This window comes from Oryza sativa, chromosome 6, assembly GCF_034140825.1.
Source record: "Oryza sativa Japonica Group chromosome 6, ASM3414082v1".
Classification (NCBI taxonomy): domain Eukaryota; kingdom Viridiplantae; phylum Streptophyta; class Magnoliopsida; order Poales; family Poaceae; genus Oryza; species Oryza sativa.
In genome coordinates, this window is record NC_089040.1 from 31,686,590 (window position 1) to 31,702,500 (window position 15,911).

The window sequence follows — 15,911 nt, forward strand, 5'->3', positions numbered from 1 at the left end:
TAAATAAAAAAATTCTTTTTATTATAGGGAAAAAGTTAGGTTAAGGATGGGATTAGGACTATTGATTATGGTGTCATGTCTAGCTGATGGATGACTAATTTAGTTTAATTAAGTCCAAATGTCCTTGACGTTTTAGTTTAAGATAAAAAAAAAATCGATAGTATCCTGCAAAGCCAGCGAATCAGGGGAGCACATTGGTTCATAAACCGTGGCTATCTCGCGTCAGCGTGCATGCTTAATCAGATTATGGGTGTAGGAAAATGCTGACTTGGTGTTCTTCTTATCCGATAAACGACGAGGCAAATCCAACAAAGATAATCGATGTTTCAGTTTCAGCAAAAATAAAAATGAAGAAAAGAACAACAAAGAGCCGAGTAAAAGTTGAATTTATGGGCAGATGGCTGACAGTGATAGAACAAATCGAAGTCAACCTTGATTTGCCGATTAAATCGTACACATATTCGAATGTCAAACTCGTCATCGGTGGACAAATTGGCCATTCTCTGTCACAGCTTTTCTTTTTAAACATATTTTTTGTTCGTAACATTAGTAAACGCTCCTTTCGAAACGGATATCCATTGGATTTTGGCGAGAAACGGCCACAACATAGCATACAAGAAACTAAGAAATTTCATATTAAATTCATTGAATTACATAGGAGTCAAAAGAATTATGAAGAGTTGCGCCTTTGCTGTTTGATAAAACGGGAGACAAACCCAAAGCACAGCGTTGCAGCGTTTGCAGTCGTTGTGCGCATTTCGTCGAACAGGTCGGCGATGGACCACGGCGGTCAGGTCTCTCCCGTGCCGGCGACGGCGACGGCGCCGCGGAAGGTCAGGAGAGAACACATGAGGCTGGGGGTGTACCACGACGTGCTGCAGCGGCTCAGGGACGCCGGCGCGCCCGAGGCCCTCGCGCCGGACTTCGCCGAGAAGCTCTGGACGCACTTCCACCGCTTCAACGCCAGGTTCTTAATACAACCACCCTGCGCATCATTGCTGCCAAAAACTCGTGTCTGCATGTTTGATTTCGTCTCTAAGATTGATCTTTGATCGAATGCATACGGGGCACTGTTCAAACTAAAATTTACCCTCTGTGATGATTTTCAAGTGTCAGGCCTGTGAATCCGAATCAGGGCCTGAAATGGAAGATGAATTTGGCTAACATTTCTGAGTCTAAGCACACTAGGAGTTGGCTAGAGTCTAAATTTCGATGCTCTACTTTTTGATATGGGGGCGCTCCCAGTGCCTAATTTGTTCTTTTCGAATTGCTGGTTCCAAATATGATCAACTCTATTCTTGTTCTTCGATTTGATATGGCAGTTATGCCATGGATGTCAATGTTGAGAGGGCAGAAGACGTTCTGATGCACATGAAGCTGCTTGAGAAGGCTATCCATCCTGAAAATCAGCCTGCCTTCTCAGTGAGAATTGTTCAGGTACATTTACGCCAAAAAGGAGAACAGCTTCGATTGGTTTGCTCATGTTTTGCAGCAGTATATCTGTGGTATGTTTCTGAAGCAAACATTGCTGTGCAGGTTCCTCTAGATATTGATGCGAGTGAAGCCGATTCACAGTCAAACATCACTGAAGATGACAACTGTCCTACGCCAAGAACACCAGCGTATGTCCTTTAAGATTGCTATGTATCATGACATGTTGTTATATTTTTCTATTTGTGCTTAGTGCTAGTATTTATATTCTGTTTTTTCTCCCCTTATATTTCTGTTTGTTTGATTTCTCAGTGAACACCCTGCACCTATTTTTGGCTCTACCACAGCCCTTAAGGCTCTTGTTCGTCAAGCAAGCAGCAAGAACCTCCTGGATGACAACCAAGACATAGATGCTATTCTCAGGTTTGCATATTTATAGTTACTAGGTCCTGAAATTTTCTCATTTACCTATGCACTTTTTTCTCTTTGCACTTTCGGATTTTTCTGTTTTAGACATTCATTTTTAATTCAAATATCACTAATTAGCTCATTTTGCTGTTACTTGATGTTGTGTTTATTCCTTTTTTTCAGTCAGAGTGTGGTTATTTCTTTAAAACACTAATCAGTGAGACTATGATATTTAGAACCATTTCTTCTGTTTCATTGCTGTAGTTCTATTTAACATGCACATATGTTGAAGACTGTTTATGTCAGTACATGGTATTCTTCTTTCATTTATCGTCTTTGTACTCTGAGATTTGGGAATAAGTGAGTGCAATTCCACAATCTATGCTTCTCTCTTTTCAAAAAAAAAAAAACATTCTATGCATCTGAATAAAAAGCTGGGGAGGAGCATAACATGATGCTTATTCGTTTCTCTCTTTTCCCTTGGCTGCAAATTTCTTATCTTGCAGACCCATGCATGAGATCACCTTTGCATCTGATGACAAACCAAAGGGCCTTACTCAAGTAAGTTTTCTTACTCCAAACTTCTGGAATAGCAAAACCGAGGATTCATTACTATGGAAGAATTTGTTACACATGTTTTGAGAGCCTTCCTGATACTATCGGTTGCATATTATTTCAGCTGTCTTCACTTCTAGGCAATCTCAATCTTGATATCAAAGAAGTACATGCACTTTCAACAAATGATGGTTACTTCTTAGATATTTTCATCGTAATCGGATGGGATCACAAGGTATTGTTTGGTCCATTTCTCTACTCAGGAAACATTTGATTAAAAATTCTTAACCATATTCTCCCTCTATCCCAAAATATAAGCACTCAGGTGCTTTTCACGAGGATCAAGGAGAGACATGAAATTAAATGGGGGATATTTGTCACTGGTTGAGATGTGGAAGTAAGTAGAGAAACAAAATAAGAGATGGTTGTGATTGGTTGAGATGAGGGAATAGGTGGAGAAGTAGCTATATTTTAGGACAAAATTTGAATGCTCAAAGTAGCTCTATTTTGGGATGGAGGGAGTAGTTGTCTGTCTTGCTTCCTACATGTAAGGACATCTAAGTATTCATGATCTCAACATTCATTCATACTTTTACCATTGTTTTGCATGAATTGCTATGAATCCAACTGAGTTTATATATATTCTATGACCTTTGATCTACTAATTTTCTAGTAAAATTTTATAGCACAATGTCCATAATATAGGATTGTCTAAGACCATATCCCAAACCAGTTTTGAACCAGTACATCTTATCTATGCTTTGTAATCCCAAAGCATTTGCCTAAATGCCATTTAGAGTTTATTTGCCTGTTCATGAAGAGCTCAAGAAAACTCTGAGAAAAAAATGTTATTTGACTACTGTTAATGGTTATCAGTGAACTTATAGGCACGTAGTTGCATATTATTGGATTGCACAGGAATATTAGAAACAGCAAAAAATGATTTTTGCATATTTTGGGCTGACAAACCGGAAAGCTTTATTGTTCCCTTTTTAGCTACCTTAAACAATTATTTTGTGAAAATCAGCCGAAAAATTGGTGGGAGTTCTGTTACTGTAATTTTAAATTCGCAAGGATCTGTTCCCTTTGCTGAATAAGAATATGCTTGTTAGAAAGGAGGATAATTATTCTTTTGATTTTACAGGAAACCCAACTTCTCGAAGAAGCGTTGGAGAAGGAAATTCACAATTACGAACCACAGGTAGAGTTTCATTGATATTCCTCTTTATTTTCTCACTATAATTAAAATGCATTAGAGCTTTGTTTGCTCTGTTGCCAGAAATGTTTAAAAAAATATGCAGAAACTAGATAAAATATAGTGCTGAAGTCAACCGAAAACAAAATAAAAGAAGTTTAAGATTTTCCTGCCCACCATACGATAGTACTGCACAATCTTAAAGGTCAGTAGTTTACATCACAAGCTCTTGAAGGCGCATAAGAAAAGGGGGATTCAGAAGTATTGGAATAGTATGCTTTGTTCTAGATCAAGAAGATATGGTTACATCATAGAATATGATGTTCTCTTGACAAATAACAATTCAGTTCGTTTATTAAGCTATTGTATTTCTCTCTCTGCCAATACTGATTACAGCATTTCTATATTTCCTAATACTTACTGTTTTCATTGTTGAAAATTTTCTGCAGATGCCCTCAAAATCTTCTTGCTGGCCTCCTGAATTAGCAGGCAAGCAGTCTTTGATTAACTCGCAAGTCAACCATGTTCAGATACCTAAAGATAACACAGATGAATGGGAAATTAACTTCGACGTATTGGATATTCAAGAGAAAGTGGCATCTGGAACGTATGGTGATCTGTGAGTATCCTGTTGTTGCGTTGCATGGAACCTTCAGTCTGTTAGACATTGCCTCAAGAGTCATTCTTCCTCCCTTGAGGTTGCAGCTATCGCGGTACATATTTTGGTGAAGATGTCGCAATTAAGGTGCTCAAGTCAGATCGTCTTAATGAGAACATGCAGGAGGAATTTAACGAAGAAGTATTCATCATGAGGTTAGTAATAAAATAAAGATATGGGATTCTCAAAACCAAAAAAAATAAAAAGGAAAAGTAAATAAACCTGTAATGTCGAATGCCTAGCAAGCTCATCTAGTAACTAAGCCATCGCTGTATAAGGTGTAGCGAGATGACTTTCCCAATGGCTTCGAGTCATTCATTGAAATGTACAAGTCGTTTATGAACACATCATGTGAATCATATTATGCAAAGTTTTGTCTGAACCATAGAAAAACTTGCACAAACTTAATCATAGCATACAGCACAATCTAAGAATTTGACAACATTACAGCTATACAACCTTAAGTAATTCAGCAGTCTATTTGGTAAGCTGATTGAAGTTACATAGACAATTCTTTATCAGAGCCTTTTCCCTGGAAAGTAACACATCTCTTTGACCATGTTGCCGATGGAACTGCCAAATTCTAGGAAGATTCGTCATAAGAACATTGTTCGATTTCTTGGGGCATGCACCAAATCCCCAACCTTATGTATTGTCACAGGTAAAATGAATACAGATGCCAATTCCTTTTAATTATGCAGATTTTGCCCATTTATATGTGATGGTGTTATCCCCTTACATTTTGGAATTTACATATTTCACCAGAGTTTATGAAAAATGGAAGTGTTTACGACTACCTTCATAAGCGTAAAGGTTCCTTCAAACTTCCCAGTCTGCTTAAAGCTGCAGTTGATATATCAAAAGGGATGAACTATTTACACCAAAATAAAATTATTCATCGAGACTTGAAGACAGCAAACCTTCTTATGGATGAGCACGAGGCAAGACTTTTGATCGCTCTGTAGCTTAATCCTGAGTAGTCATTAACGTAATTACTTTATAATGTGGCTTGATGATCAGGGATAAACATAGTTTTTCATGGCCTGTAGTTTGTTGGTATTGCTTTCTTTGCAGAACTGTTGTTGTCACAATTATTTTCATGATTAAACTGATATGGATGAATCTTTTTCAGCTTATCAAGGTTGCTGATTTTGGTGTTGCACGTGTAAAAGCTGAATCAGGGATTATGACTGCCGAAACTGGTACATATCGTTGGATGGCTCCTGAGGTAATCTTTTTAAATTATATATTCAAGTGAAATCCCAGTTTTGCATAGAGGACATAGCAAATGTTTCCCTTTTCTTCTCTAATGATGATAGTTTATCCAATTTAATGGTAAATTTTCCAAACCATCGCACAACTTTCTCAAAAGAAATTGGAGAGCTAAGCAACAGATTGGGATACATGTTTTTCACATCTCAGATCTATGCAACGCTTTTTATGTAGGTTATTGAGCATAAGCCATATGATTCAAAGGCTGATGTCTTTAGCTTTGGTGTTGTTTTGTGGGAGCTACTTACGGGAAAGGTATTATTGATTCATTGGCTAGTGATTTTCTCTTGGAAATATAAGTTTTTGCTGCCAACATACTTATGTTTTTTTTAACATACTTTACTAGATTCCTCACGAGTTTCTAACACCACTCCAAGCAGCCATAGGTGTTGTTCAAGAGGTCAAGAGCTAAGCTGAATTTTTTTTTTCTTGTTACTATTTGACATAACAAATGCAGCTCCAATATCATAATGTGGACATCTTTTCTTTATGCTTTCCTACTTCATAAAACTACTTATGTTATAGTTCACATTTTTTAAAAGAGGTTATCTTATGGTTCACATTTCACAATCTTTCAATCAAGTAAACAAACGGTTGACATGGCAGGGTTTAAGACCAGTTATTCCCAAGGCCACAGATCCTAAACTCGCGCTGTTACTTGAGAGTTGCTGGCAGCAAAATGCTGTCAACAGACCAGACTTTGTACAAATTTTGCAAAAGCTTGATGAAATTGCTGGGGAGGTAGGCATCTGTGACCTATTTACCATTTCATGAAATCCCAAATTTTCATATTCTTGCTTGATGGCCTGATGGGTGTATGTAACGTACTGACAGCATGGCATTGATCTTACCCATCCCCATAAAGAGAAGGAGAAAGGAGGCTTCTTTACTTTTGGGAAGGTCCATTGATGAAATTCTTGTATCATATCTAAAGTTGCACATTGTTTTTCTGCAGCTACTTTCTCGATAGATTTCTCTGAAAGATACTGTGTATTCAGGGGTTTATTATTGTACAGTGTGGTAGCTGACTGGCAGATCACTTAGCCGCCATTTGTCTTTTCCACCAAATGTAAAGCAAGTACCCGTGTAATTTTCAATTGCTGTATAGTGTATACTACGGAAAGCAGAAAATATTAGTGAAATTGCAGTATACTACTTATTTTGAACCTTATTGAAAGCTTCTTTTCCTATTAGCACTCTGCAACAGTTTTTTTTTTTTTTTGGAAAGGAATCTGCAACAGTATTTTCATCATACATCTGCAGTCACTGCAAGGTGCCATTGTCATGTTGCCAAGAAAGTTTATTAACATGAAAGGTAACATGGAAGGGGTGACAGGACAGCAAATTAAACATAATAAAACCCTAGTCTCTAAACTAGCACCATTCATCCCTTCAAAATCCATTTATTCAGTATTCTTCTGATGCCTCACATTTGAGAAGACCACATAGTGTACAGGCGTACAGCCGTGGAGCGTGAAGTCATCTGCAGATTATTAGGTTTCAGAAACGCAGAAAATCTTTCAGGCCAACGTCACTTGTTGGTTGGGAGTTCATTCTCCTTCCAGGCAGAAAATCCACCGGCGATGTCGGTGACAGCAGTAAAACCCTGAAAAATTGCATGAGATAAATCATTTCGAACGACAGAAGCCCAAGAACTGATAAGCGGAATACAGAGTTGATGAGATGGGCATTCTTACAGCAGAGCAGAGTTCAGATGCTGCCATGAGGGATCTCTTGCCACTTTGGCATCCCTAGAATTAACAGGTGAAAGTTTAAGTACATTAAGAAAAGTGGTTGTAAATAACATACGAAATGTTTCAAAACCAAGGATACATACAACGATGATCTCATCCTCCTTCCCAAAGGTAGTCGACACTTTCTCAAGAAAATGTGTGTTTTTTGTCAGTCCTAGGAATGAGAGAATAAATAATGTTTAGATGTGAATCAGCACTTAATGTCTTAATCACAGTATTATATATGAATGCAATCTGTCAATATTCAGCAGGGCTGACATTCAGTCAAACAGACAACTTGATGCACAGTAATGTATCACTAGTGTAAAGCAGCATCCTGATGAGTCAGTTTCTCAATTGGATTTGATCTAGCTGGTAACCTCAGATAATAATTTTTAAAAACCATGTGCGTATGGTCTATCTGTAGCAGGGACCAGCTGTAGGAGAGCAAATCACAAACGCAACTAGCTGATTATCACAACTCAAAGTAATGTCAGTTGCCCCTTTGCAGCGGCGAAACGCTGGTTTTCAGTTTAGTTTGGTGGTTTGCAAGGGTACAAGTTGATAGTGAAATGCATTCATGCATGCAAAAAGAATAGTTTTGTGTTCAACTTGCATAGCTGCATCAGAATAATAGGATGCATGCATGCATCCTGATCTCTCTAGAGCTCTGAAACCACCCAACAATTTTCAATCAGACCAGACAAATAAAAGCGAGTTTGAGGACCACCCATAATCCTACTAGCATTTCTGAACTTCATGTGCAAAATGATTTACAAGATCATATGGAAAATTTGGGAATGCACATGCCCAAGACATGCATGACCTAGGAATTATTATTATTTTTTTAGAATTTTGACTGGAATATTCACATCTGGATTTGTGAAATCGATGGGATCAATGCCAACATCCCATGTTGATTATGACAATCTCAGTTGAAGTCTAAAATAGTTGTAACAACTAAGACAGGACAGAGCAATCAGTGAGAAAAAAAATGTGCTGCAGGGGTAGTTTAATTACCTGAGCCGGTTTTGTACATATATGGGATGTTTACAGCTCCAACTGGATGCCCACCTGCAAACTCACCCTCGGTTCTACAAAGATCGAGCACAACGATTAAGCTGCAGAAATTTCATCGAAAGACAGCTGCTTGATTCAATATATCACATTCTTTTGATCTTATTGGTGTTCTTTCGGCAGTTCAGTTTCAAAGTTAGTCGGCTCTGAAGTCTGAACTTGTACACGTCGAGTAAAAAAAATATTCTTCTTGTCAAGAGGAAAAAAAAAAACAAATGTTGAGGTTGTTAATTAGCAGATGCAGATGCAGATGGATAATTTGATTCCGAACCTGACGTCGAGATAGCGGTGTCCGGCCTGCTGCAGCTCGTGGGCGACGCGCACCGGCACCGACCGCGGCACCGCCATGTCCGCGCCCAAGGCCTCGGCGGCGCCGCCGCATCTGGAGAAGAAGACGAAACGATCATCACCTTGGGACACTCTGCTGCGCCGTCACACTGAACCGGAAAAAGGAAAAGATGAACGGCGAGTCACCTGACGGATCCGAGCAACCTCTTTGCCACTACCGCCGCCGGCCTCGCCGCCGCGAAGCCCTGGGTGGTTGCGCCATGCCGCAGCCTGAGAATCAAATGGTGAGCAAAAGAAAGCAAAGAAGAGGAAGGCAGTCAGTGAGTAGGAGTAGGTACGTGAGGAGGACAGAGGGGAGGGAGACGCGCGCCAAGGTCGCCATGGAAAATTGGAACTGGAGATTCTACTAAAGTTGATGACGCCTCTTTCTCTTCTTTTTGTTGGACTTGGCGATCTTGGATTTTGATAGCTGCTCTGCTCTGATCTGCTGCTGCTTTTATATTTGGACTTGGAGTATTCCTCAAATTATGTTTTTTTTTTATTGTGTTTTGATTTGGGAAGCGTGATTTGCGAAATCTCAGCATGTGATAATTGATTAACCTAATGAAGGAAGGAAGGAACGATCGATTTCCTCGACAAGTTATAGAAATTGATTTTGTTTAATGGCGACGGTTGGTGGGCAATTTGGGAGGAGCTTCAGCTGCCAGCTAAACCGCATCAAATTAACAAACATCGGATTATCACTGCACTGCTCTGCTCTGCTGCAGATGGAAATACTCCCAAGAAACGGTGCAGTAGCCATTTCCGATGAGTCAAAAACGTCATCAGATGGTTGATAGTACATCGGACTAGTACTTCCTCGGTCCCAAAATGAAGCCATTTTTAAGTTTGGCATGGGTATTAAAAAAGTAGGTGACAATGATGGAAGGAAGTGTGTGATTGGTTAAAAAGAGAAAGTAGGTGAAGAAGAATGATTATGATTGGTTGAGAGGAGGAGGTATGTGAAGAAATAGTTTCATTTTGAAATAAGGCACTGTGCTAAAAATAGCTACATTTTGGGAGGGAGCAGTACATTTCTGGGAGAGGGACCATCCCTGATCCCCATCCCTTCGTGTCTCGGATAAGAATAAAGATAGTTTTGCCACGTCTGACAACTTATCACGGATGTAACTACTTGGGGTGATTTGGTTTCCAGTTTCAAAGCACGCCTAAAACTCTAGGAGACAGCGGGTTTGATAGTGAATTAGTAATGTCAGTAGCGGAATTTAAATTATAACCATAAATGTACTTCATATATCAATAATAACATAAAACCATACTTTAAATTTACAAGTTTAAACAACGTACTTAATTAGAACTCCCTCCGTTCCAAAATATAAGGCACAACCACCCTTAACCCAAAGACTAAGAAATAATTATTATCATCATATAGTTTGGATCAAAGTGGTTGTGCCTTATATATATTATAGAATGGAGGGAGTATGTATATAGCATAAGATTTTAAAAGTAGTAACTCCCTCAATCTTTAAATATAGGGGATTTTGGTTGGATGTGATATATCATGGGCGGAGGGAGTATAAGCAAGTAAGACATAAAGAAGATACTCCCTCCGTTTTATAATGTAAGACTTTCTAACATTGTCCACATTTATATAGATGTTAATAAAACTATATGCATCTATATGAATGTGGGCAATAGTAGAAAATTTTATATTGTGAAACGGAGGGAGTGTATAACGTTGACTACACTATCCATACATGAAAAACACCATCTAAGCGTAATAACGGGCTAACAAAGCTGATAGTGGACCACAACCGCGGGCACTAAGTTTTAATAAAAAAAAAACTATATTCGGTTCGCTGCCTGGTAGGGTATACGAAAGCTATTTATCCCCCTTTGAATTGGAGGAAAAACAAAGAAATTGAAATCCTATACAATTTATTCATACCTTTGATTTGTAGGAATGAGAAAAGGAAAAACGTAGAAAACTTTTCTATTCTTGCAATTCTAAAGGAAAAATGTAGAAAATTTAACATCCACTCTAACCTCTTGAAAAATTTTCTTTGAGTCTATCTCTCTCATCTGATTCTTGTGTTTTTCTTGCAGTCCAATCAAACGGCCATTCCTATGTTTTTTTATGTTTTGCAATACTCATTTCTACACTTACATTCCTATCAGAATCCTGTGATTTTTTTATTCATCCATTTATTTTAATCCTGCGATTCAAGGGGGCTAGTAATTTGTATTTTAGTGATTTTATGATGTATCCACAGCTTTAATTTTTAACACTCACAAAATTGTGCATGCAAGTATGCATGTATTTCTGGCAGCAAGAAAAAGAGAGAGAAACTCGCACGTTTCCCAAATGTTAACGGTGTATTTTTTTTAAAAAAAAATTATATGTGAGTTTTTTTCTCAAGTTTTGGTGTAACAAGCCCGGCTGAGCCCACAAAGCTGCGCTACATCGACTAGGCCCACGCACGAGAGATGGCTTGTAGGGGCTCATCTTGGGCCGTCCGTGATGGTCCACAAAGCCCATTCCTTAGCCTCGCAGCCCATTAAAGTTGGTCCGCAATGTGGGTTCGTCCCTGTACGCATGCTTTCTTTTTTTTTTTCTTTTTTTAAGAAATACAATTCAAACGTAGGTGTTCACAAACACAACATACTTATCTCCTATAAACGTATACACGCACACTCTATCTTATGAGTACATTAAAAAAATTGAGCCGGTGTATGTTGAGATTTACGAAGTCACCACATGTGTCTCCTTATTGATGTGTACGTCGTCTACCACTAAACTTAAACTCGGGTGAATAAATTTCACCACAAGGAATCTAACTAGCTAGTTGAGTTATATATATACACACAATTCGCGCATGCTTTCTTTTATTCTCCACACAAAAAATAAGAATAGACAGCAATAGTAAATAACAGGGAAAATTAACTAAGTGAAGCACATCAATTTTATCATTATTTTTCTGGCCTCTAGCCACGATGGATCGATTATTACACTTCCATTTGCAGTACTCATAATCAAACCGAGCTGAATAGAGCAACATGTATATATTGTACAGCAGTATATACATGAATGATGAATCAATTTAACTGAAATTCCAAGACTAAAACTAGGAAAAAAACATGAAAGAAAGAAAGAACATCAGTGACCACGTATATATATCATCGATGAGAAGCAATATATATAAATAAATGAGCATCAGCTGTTGTAATTGGCGAGCTGGTTGAAGTTGATGGGGGAGGTGAACTGGGGAGGGCCGTGGAAGTAGGCCTTGGCGCCGAGCTTGTTGGCCTGCTGCGACGGGTGCACGCTGTCCCAGAACACGAACCGGTCGCGGTCGCCGCACAGCGCCGCGCCGCGCTGGCAGGGCCCCTCCGCGCCCAGCCTCCCGCCGCCGCAGCACGCGCTGTCGGCGTTCGCGTAGCCGGCGGCGCCCGGGTCGGCGAAGGTCAGCTGCGTGAGCGCGTACGAGTCGGCGATGGAGTAGGCGAGCCCCGGCAGCCGCGCGGCGAGGCCGGACATGTGGCCGCGGAGCGCCGCGTCGAAGCCGGCGGCGAGCTGGTTCATGCCGTCGTTGCAGCCGCCCGTCGCGTTCGCCACGCGCACGCTCGGCACGCACCCCACCGGCCCAACGTTGATGATCCCAAACTTCCTCGCGCCCATCCCGTACAGCTCCTGCACACGTACACCAACACAATTCATCAATTAGCAATTAGCTAGCTTAATTAGTTGATATGGATATGCATCATTACATGTATCACGCGTACTGATGATTAATATATAAGTATATAATTACCAAGATGATCATTGAATTGTTCTTCCTATATATCATGTCTTTCTATATAGTATATAGCCGGCTGCAGGAGACTTTGAACAAATTGAGAGTAGTAGTAGTACTTACGACACCAGGAAAGGAAATGTCCGGACTAATTGTTAATATGTTAGTACATTAATTAATTTATCCATGAGCTAGATAGTTGAGGATGGTTGGGTTAGGTGTGTGTAAACTACATACCGTGATAGCCGCCGAGTAGTTGGAGATGAGGCTTGTGTAGAAGGCCTCCACCTCGCTGGGTGTCGCGGAGCGGTTGAGCTTCTGCTGCGCGGCGGCGAAGGCGAACATGTCGTTGCTGCCGACGCCGAAGAGGAAGAAGGACTTGGCCAGCAGGTCGCTCACCGCGCCGGACCCCGCCTTCGCCACCATCTCCGCCCTCGTCGAGTTCAAGTACACCACCTGCTTCGACAGTGGAATGCTGCGTCCGGTGTTCTGCAATAATTCAGACACAAGCAGATCGACATAGATTAAGTACAGACCACTGATAAATTTAATTTTCATGGTAACCTGTAGTAGCTAGTGATCACTTACAGTGGAGTCGAGAATCCCAGCTCCGGCAGAAGCATAGTTGACACCCATCACTAGAGCGGCCGGGACGAGATAGTTGCGTGCTTTGAGTACCAGATAGGCCGGAGGGCTCTTGTCGAAACCCAGATTCTTTGCTGCAAGCCCATGTAATTAATTAATATCTCGATCGAGTTAGTAATGTTGCCTATATAAATACGAGTATATATATACGATAATTAAGTAAAGTACGTACCAACGTAGTCGGCGGCGTTGAAGCCGTTGCTGAAGCGTCCGGTGGGCTTGGAGCCAGGGAAGTCGATGCCGTAGTAGGGCTTGTTGGCCCTAGGGACGTCTTTCCCCGGCAGGTGGTTGTTGTTGCCGACGTCCAGCGTCGAGTCGCCCAACACGTACACCGCCGGCACCAGCCGCATCTTGCTCGGATGGACGCCGCCGCCGCCGACGGCCCCCAACACCTGAACCATGGATATCATCAGGCTAAGACGACCTAAGCCCACACTCTTCTTCTTCATGCCCACCATGCCTACCACTCTTAACTGGTCTCTAATAACTCTAAGTATTCGTTAATTCTCTCGATCACAATTAATTAGCTACGACGATCGAGCAGCCTGCAGTAAGGCTAGGTCGACCTATGCAGGCTGTTTAGATCGATCTTGTACTACTAAAGGTTGAGAATTGAGATGGTGTGTGTGTGATGTTTGGGGTGCACACATGCTAGCTACTTAAAAGCCCAAGAGGTTAGCTAGAGCCAAGAGATTAATTTCAACTCGATCTCTCTACCACTATCATCTCCTCTATACCGCGTGTGATCCGGGTCTTTTGTATGTTTTTTTCTAGGACTATATATATTAATTAATTGGTACCACAGTTTACGATCGAATCATAGAATAATGTACTCCATATGGCATGCAAGTACTATATATATCATATGCTCATCCGTCCCAAAATAAAGTATTTTTAAAATAGTGCCAAATCAAATATTTGTAACTTTTGACTATTAATAGTGAAAAAAATAAAAAAAGATCAATCATGTAAAATTAATGTTACTAGATTTATCATAAAACAAACTATCATAATATACAAAACTTTTTATTTAAAACATATTACTTTTATAGATATTGGTGGTTAAAGCTAGTGTCGAAGTTTAAAAATGCTTATATTTTGTGACGAAGGGGTAAAATGCAGATGTGATTCCCCCGGGAAAGTTCTAGGTCGTTAGTCAAAAGGCAAAACAAAGGGTTCGACGACAAATTAAAACATGCATACGCACATATGATCAAAGATATGTGTGCGTTTATACGTACTACTTTAGCTAGTATATATCAAATATTGAAGCGGACCATTAATTAGCTAGCCTGACATGACATGTACGTGCTCGATCGGTTAAGAATAAGATTGGACTGTTCACTGGATAAAATCAACCCCTTTTTTAACGGAAGTGGGGAAATTAACCTTTCGGTCGTCTGATATATATAGGAATATATTTGCATGAGTCAATGTTTAGCGTACGTGTGTCTGCTGCTAGCTAGCTGCTGTGTGATTACTCCATTTATCATTGTTATTTCAACTCCGTGATTTACATTTAAGTACTTAATTTATTGCCGCCCCCCTCCCCCCCCCCCCCCAACAAAAAAAAACAAACACAATCTAAAACAGAGAAAGAATAATTCAGTAGTTCATAACTACCCTTGGCGGCCTCTTGCTTATTTTATAGTTGGATATAACATTCTAATTTGGCACGTCAACAGTACAACTGCACATGCATAGATACCCCAAAAAAAGTTTCTCTCAAATTAATATAATAGCGGTATTCAACACTTCTTTCTATTTGAAACCATAAAAAAAAAGAGGATGACTTTTTCAGGTATGGACGTATGGTTGAATGATTGTCTGGATAAGCTGCATTGAGCAATTTAATTTGGACCGTTTCTAACGGTTTATATATGTGCCCACTAGCTTTTGGGTTTTATATATTTATGTACCCTTTTTTTTCTGATTGGGGAAGCAAAGTGGACTACGTTCAAATTGCATCATCAATTAGTGCATGGAAAAAGAGTTACAGCTAGCTAGCGGCAACACGCTACTGTGTCGTTGAATTGCTTGCTTAATTAAGCAGTTTGATGTTTAATTTGTATGAATATTGAAGATAAACAGAGAGATATTAAATAAAGGAAGGTCAATCTATATATGTGTGTGTATATATAATGTGTGTGTGTGTGGAAAAGGATTTTACATAAGAAAAACGCATACTCTATCATGCATTTCTCGTATTTAACATACACAAAATAAATCTAACAACATATAGAGTGTGATGCGCTGCTACGATATGTTATTTTTGTACAAATGTATAAGATCCATTCGAGACACATGGAGAAATAATAGAGGCTTACAACCACACATTGTTTTAAAAGAATTTACCTTTTTATACATACATACATACATACATACATACATACATACATACATACATACATACATACATACATATATATAACATATATATATACATATATACATATACATATACACACACACAGACACACACACACACACACACACACACATATATATATATATAGTAAATTTGTTTGGTGCTCCATGGTGCCCGGGCACCATTGTTGAAATTGAGTATATACCCAATTCAAATGAGTATGAAACTTTTTTAATTACTTAGGTATTAACATTAACTACTTTACTAACTAGTTTAAAGCAAGTTTGAACTGAATTTGAACTTGTTTTTGTTAGATTTTGATTCTAGGTATATAGCATCCATACATATAATTAGTTAGGTATGTAATCATGGATTGTGAAATAAAGTTAAATTTGAGTTGTTTTGTTGATAAGTATAGGTATGAATCAAATTATTATAACTAGGTATATACTCACAATTTAAAAATTTTGAAAAATTTGAGTGATTT

General features: G+C 39.3%; 3 protein-coding genes across 3 annotated transcripts; 1 reads left to right on the top strand and 2 right to left on the bottom strand.

The window, feature by feature from the left end:
* Positions 1–730: 730 nt before the first annotated feature.
* Positions 731–6,644, top strand: LOC4342105 (serine/threonine-protein kinase STY46). Its single transcript, NM_001421929.1, has 16 exons — positions 731–967; positions 1,323–1,437; positions 1,537–1,622; positions 1,744–1,854; positions 2,346–2,400; positions 2,519–2,629; positions 3,539–3,595; positions 4,039–4,208; positions 4,295–4,402; positions 4,835–4,908; positions 5,013–5,188; positions 5,380–5,475; positions 5,694–5,774; positions 5,866–5,919; positions 6,126–6,260; positions 6,354–6,644. The coding sequence occupies exons 1-16, from the start codon at positions 777–779 to the stop codon at positions 6,426–6,428; spliced, it is 1,695 nt and encodes a 564-aa protein (NP_001408858.1). The 5' UTR covers positions 731–776; the 3' UTR covers positions 6,429–6,644.
* Positions 6,645–6,777: 133 nt separating this feature from the next.
* Positions 6,778–9,088, bottom strand: LOC4342106 (thiosulfate sulfurtransferase 16, chloroplastic). Its single transcript, XM_015788608.3, has 7 exons — positions 8,956–9,088; positions 8,804–8,887; positions 8,601–8,711; positions 8,273–8,346; positions 7,357–7,427; positions 7,217–7,270; positions 6,778–7,125 (listed from the first exon to the last, which is right to left on the bottom strand). Exons 1-7 carry the CDS (start codon positions 8,997–8,999, stop codon positions 7,051–7,053), a joined length of 513 nt encoding a protein of 170 aa, XP_015644094.1. The 5' UTR covers positions 9,000–9,088; the 3' UTR covers positions 6,778–7,050.
* A 2,453-nt stretch (positions 9,089–11,541) lies between these two features.
* On the bottom strand, positions 11,542–13,777 carry LOC4342107 (GDSL esterase/lipase At5g55050). Its single transcript, XM_015788609.3, has 4 exons — positions 13,229–13,777; positions 13,000–13,130; positions 12,649–12,900; positions 11,542–12,308 (listed from the first exon to the last, which is right to left on the bottom strand). Exons 1-4 carry the CDS (start codon positions 13,512–13,514, stop codon positions 11,832–11,834), a joined length of 1,146 nt encoding a protein of 381 aa, XP_015644095.1. The 5' UTR covers positions 13,515–13,777; the 3' UTR covers positions 11,542–11,831.
* Between the last annotated feature and the right edge of the window lie 2,134 nt (positions 13,778–15,911).

What these genes read in the sequence shown, in the direction of transcription:
- LOC4342105 (NM_001421929.1), top strand. Translation starts at nt 777, where the DNA reads ATGGACCACGGCGGTCAGGTCTCTCCCGTGCCGGCGACGGCGACGGCG. An exon ending in TCTGGAACGTATGGTGATCT is followed by an intron (nt 4,209 to 4,294) that starts GTGAGTATCCTG and finishes TTGAGGTTGCAG; the next exon opens with CTATCGCGGTACATATTTTG. An exon ending in ATCGTTGGATGGCTCCTGAG is followed by an intron (nt 5,476 to 5,693) that starts GTAATCTTTTTA and finishes CTTTTTATGTAG; the next exon opens with GTTATTGAGCATAAGCCATA.
- LOC4342106 (XM_015788608.3), bottom strand. Translation starts at nt 8,999, where the DNA reads ATGGCGACCTTGGCGCGCGTCTCCCTCCCCTCTGTCCTCCTCAC. An exon ending in AGGTTGCTCGGATCCGTCAG is followed by an intron (nt 8,712 to 8,803) that starts GTGACTCGCCGT and finishes CTTCTTCTCCAG; the next exon opens with ATGCGGCGGCGCCGCCGAGG. An exon ending in TATGTACAAAACCGGCTCAG is followed by an intron (nt 7,428 to 8,272) that starts GTAATTAAACTA and finishes TCTCATTCCTAG; the next exon opens with GACTGACAAAAAACACACAT.
- LOC4342107 (XM_015788609.3), bottom strand. Translation starts at nt 13,514, where the DNA reads ATGGTGGGCATGAAGAAGAAGAGTGTGGGCTTAGGTCGTCTTAGCCTG. An exon ending in CTGGGATTCTCGACTCCACT is followed by an intron (nt 12,901 to 12,999) that starts GTAAGTGATCAC and finishes GAATTATTGCAG; the next exon opens with AACACCGGACGCAGCATTCC. An exon ending in ACTACTCGGCGGCTATCACG is followed by an intron (nt 12,309 to 12,648) that starts GTATGTAGTTTA and finishes GTACGTGTGCAG; the next exon opens with GAGCTGTACGGGATGGGCGC.